Source organism: Plasmodium gaboni (genome assembly GCF_001602025.1).
Source record: "Plasmodium gaboni strain SY75 chromosome Unknown, whole genome shotgun sequence".
Taxonomy (NCBI): Eukaryota; Apicomplexa; class Aconoidasida; order Haemosporida; family Plasmodiidae; genus Plasmodium; species Plasmodium gaboni.
This window is the reverse complement of record NW_017385596.1, coordinates 1-1,344: the sequence shown is the minus strand read 5'-3', so window position 1 is coordinate 1,344 and position 1,344 is coordinate 1. Positions and strand designations below refer to the sequence as shown.

Sequence of the window (1,344 nt, the reverse complement as noted above, 5' to 3'; positions counted from 1 at the left end):
CGAAATTATTATTACGTCATGAATCAAACAAGTAGTAATTATATACACATAAATTGAAATATATAATAAATTGTTTCCTTCAAATATAAGGTATTTATATTTTTTAAAATTTATTATTCAAATGAAGTTGTATCCATTTAAAATTAAAGTTAATGTATATTCAAATATAATTATATGAAACAATAATACGAAAATAAATTTAGAAGTATTTATATTTCCAATAATTTATATATTCCATATGCTTGATGAAGGATAGGTTTCATCTTTTAAATTATTATTAAAAAGTGGTCCTAATTTATTCCTTTTAAGATTCTTAGAATCTTTTAAAAAGATATCATGTAAATCATTTTCATGTTTTCCTTACATTTAATTTTTTTTTTTTATCCCACACATTGTTATACTGGTATAAATCAATAGGTATCATATAATCATCTGAAGTATTAAGTTGTTCTATAATATGATCCATTAACATATTGGTTTATAACATAGATATTTGATCCATATTATTATGTTAATTATATGTATTACCATAATACGTTAACCGAAGTTCTTTTATTTTATTAATTAACTCTTATTTATTATCCCTATATTATATAATATTTCTATGATTATTTAAAAATTTCTGAAATAATTAAATTTGCTTTTCTAATAGATTCTTATCACTAATACTGGAAATGCATTTTGAACGTCTAATATTTTGTGGATGTTTTTTTTCCAAATAATTCGTTTTCTTTTCGTTTTAGCAATTCATCATATATATCAACATGTTGATAACCGTTTAATGAATCATTTATTAAATCAGTTCCAGAATATAGGTTATATGAAAAATATTTTAGATCATCTATGATACTGGTAGTCCTATTAATTTTTTCGGGAACATTCCTATTAATATTATACGTGAAATGTTCCTTATTATGTAAATCTCTATCTTGAATTTCAGAAATAAAAGGTTTCTCTTCCTTATTAACGCGTAAAATATTATCATCAAGTTGGCTATCCTTATACATATTATCATAAGTTGTATTTTCCTTAGGTAAACCCATTTGTGTATTTTGTAAAATGTTTGAGATAAAATCATTTTTTAAACTATTCCAATCATTATCTGTAATTTTATTACTATCATCATTTTTATCCATATGTATATGGTGTGTATCCTGTGTGTTCTCCATATGATCTATATGATTATCCTTTGTATCATATGTTTTGTTACTAGGTTTTAGTACGATTTCGATCAAAGTTTTGTATTTAGGAGATTTATATGGATATATATCATTTATGTCCATCTCTTCATACTCACTTTCTGACGAAGATGTAATATCAGAGGAAGATATATCACGAACATAA

At 22.8% G+C, this 1,344-nt stretch overlaps 1 protein-coding gene across 1 annotated transcript; it reads right to left on the bottom strand.

Moving 5' to 3' along the window:
• Positions 1-689: 689 nt before the first annotated feature.
• PGSY75_0044500 (putative EMP1-like protein) lies at positions 690-1,344 on the bottom strand (the record flags this gene model as incomplete). The annotated part of the gene is made up of 1 exon (XM_018783559.1): positions 690-1,344. A coding segment is annotated over one exon (655 nt), but the record flags the coding sequence as incomplete, so codon positions are not given.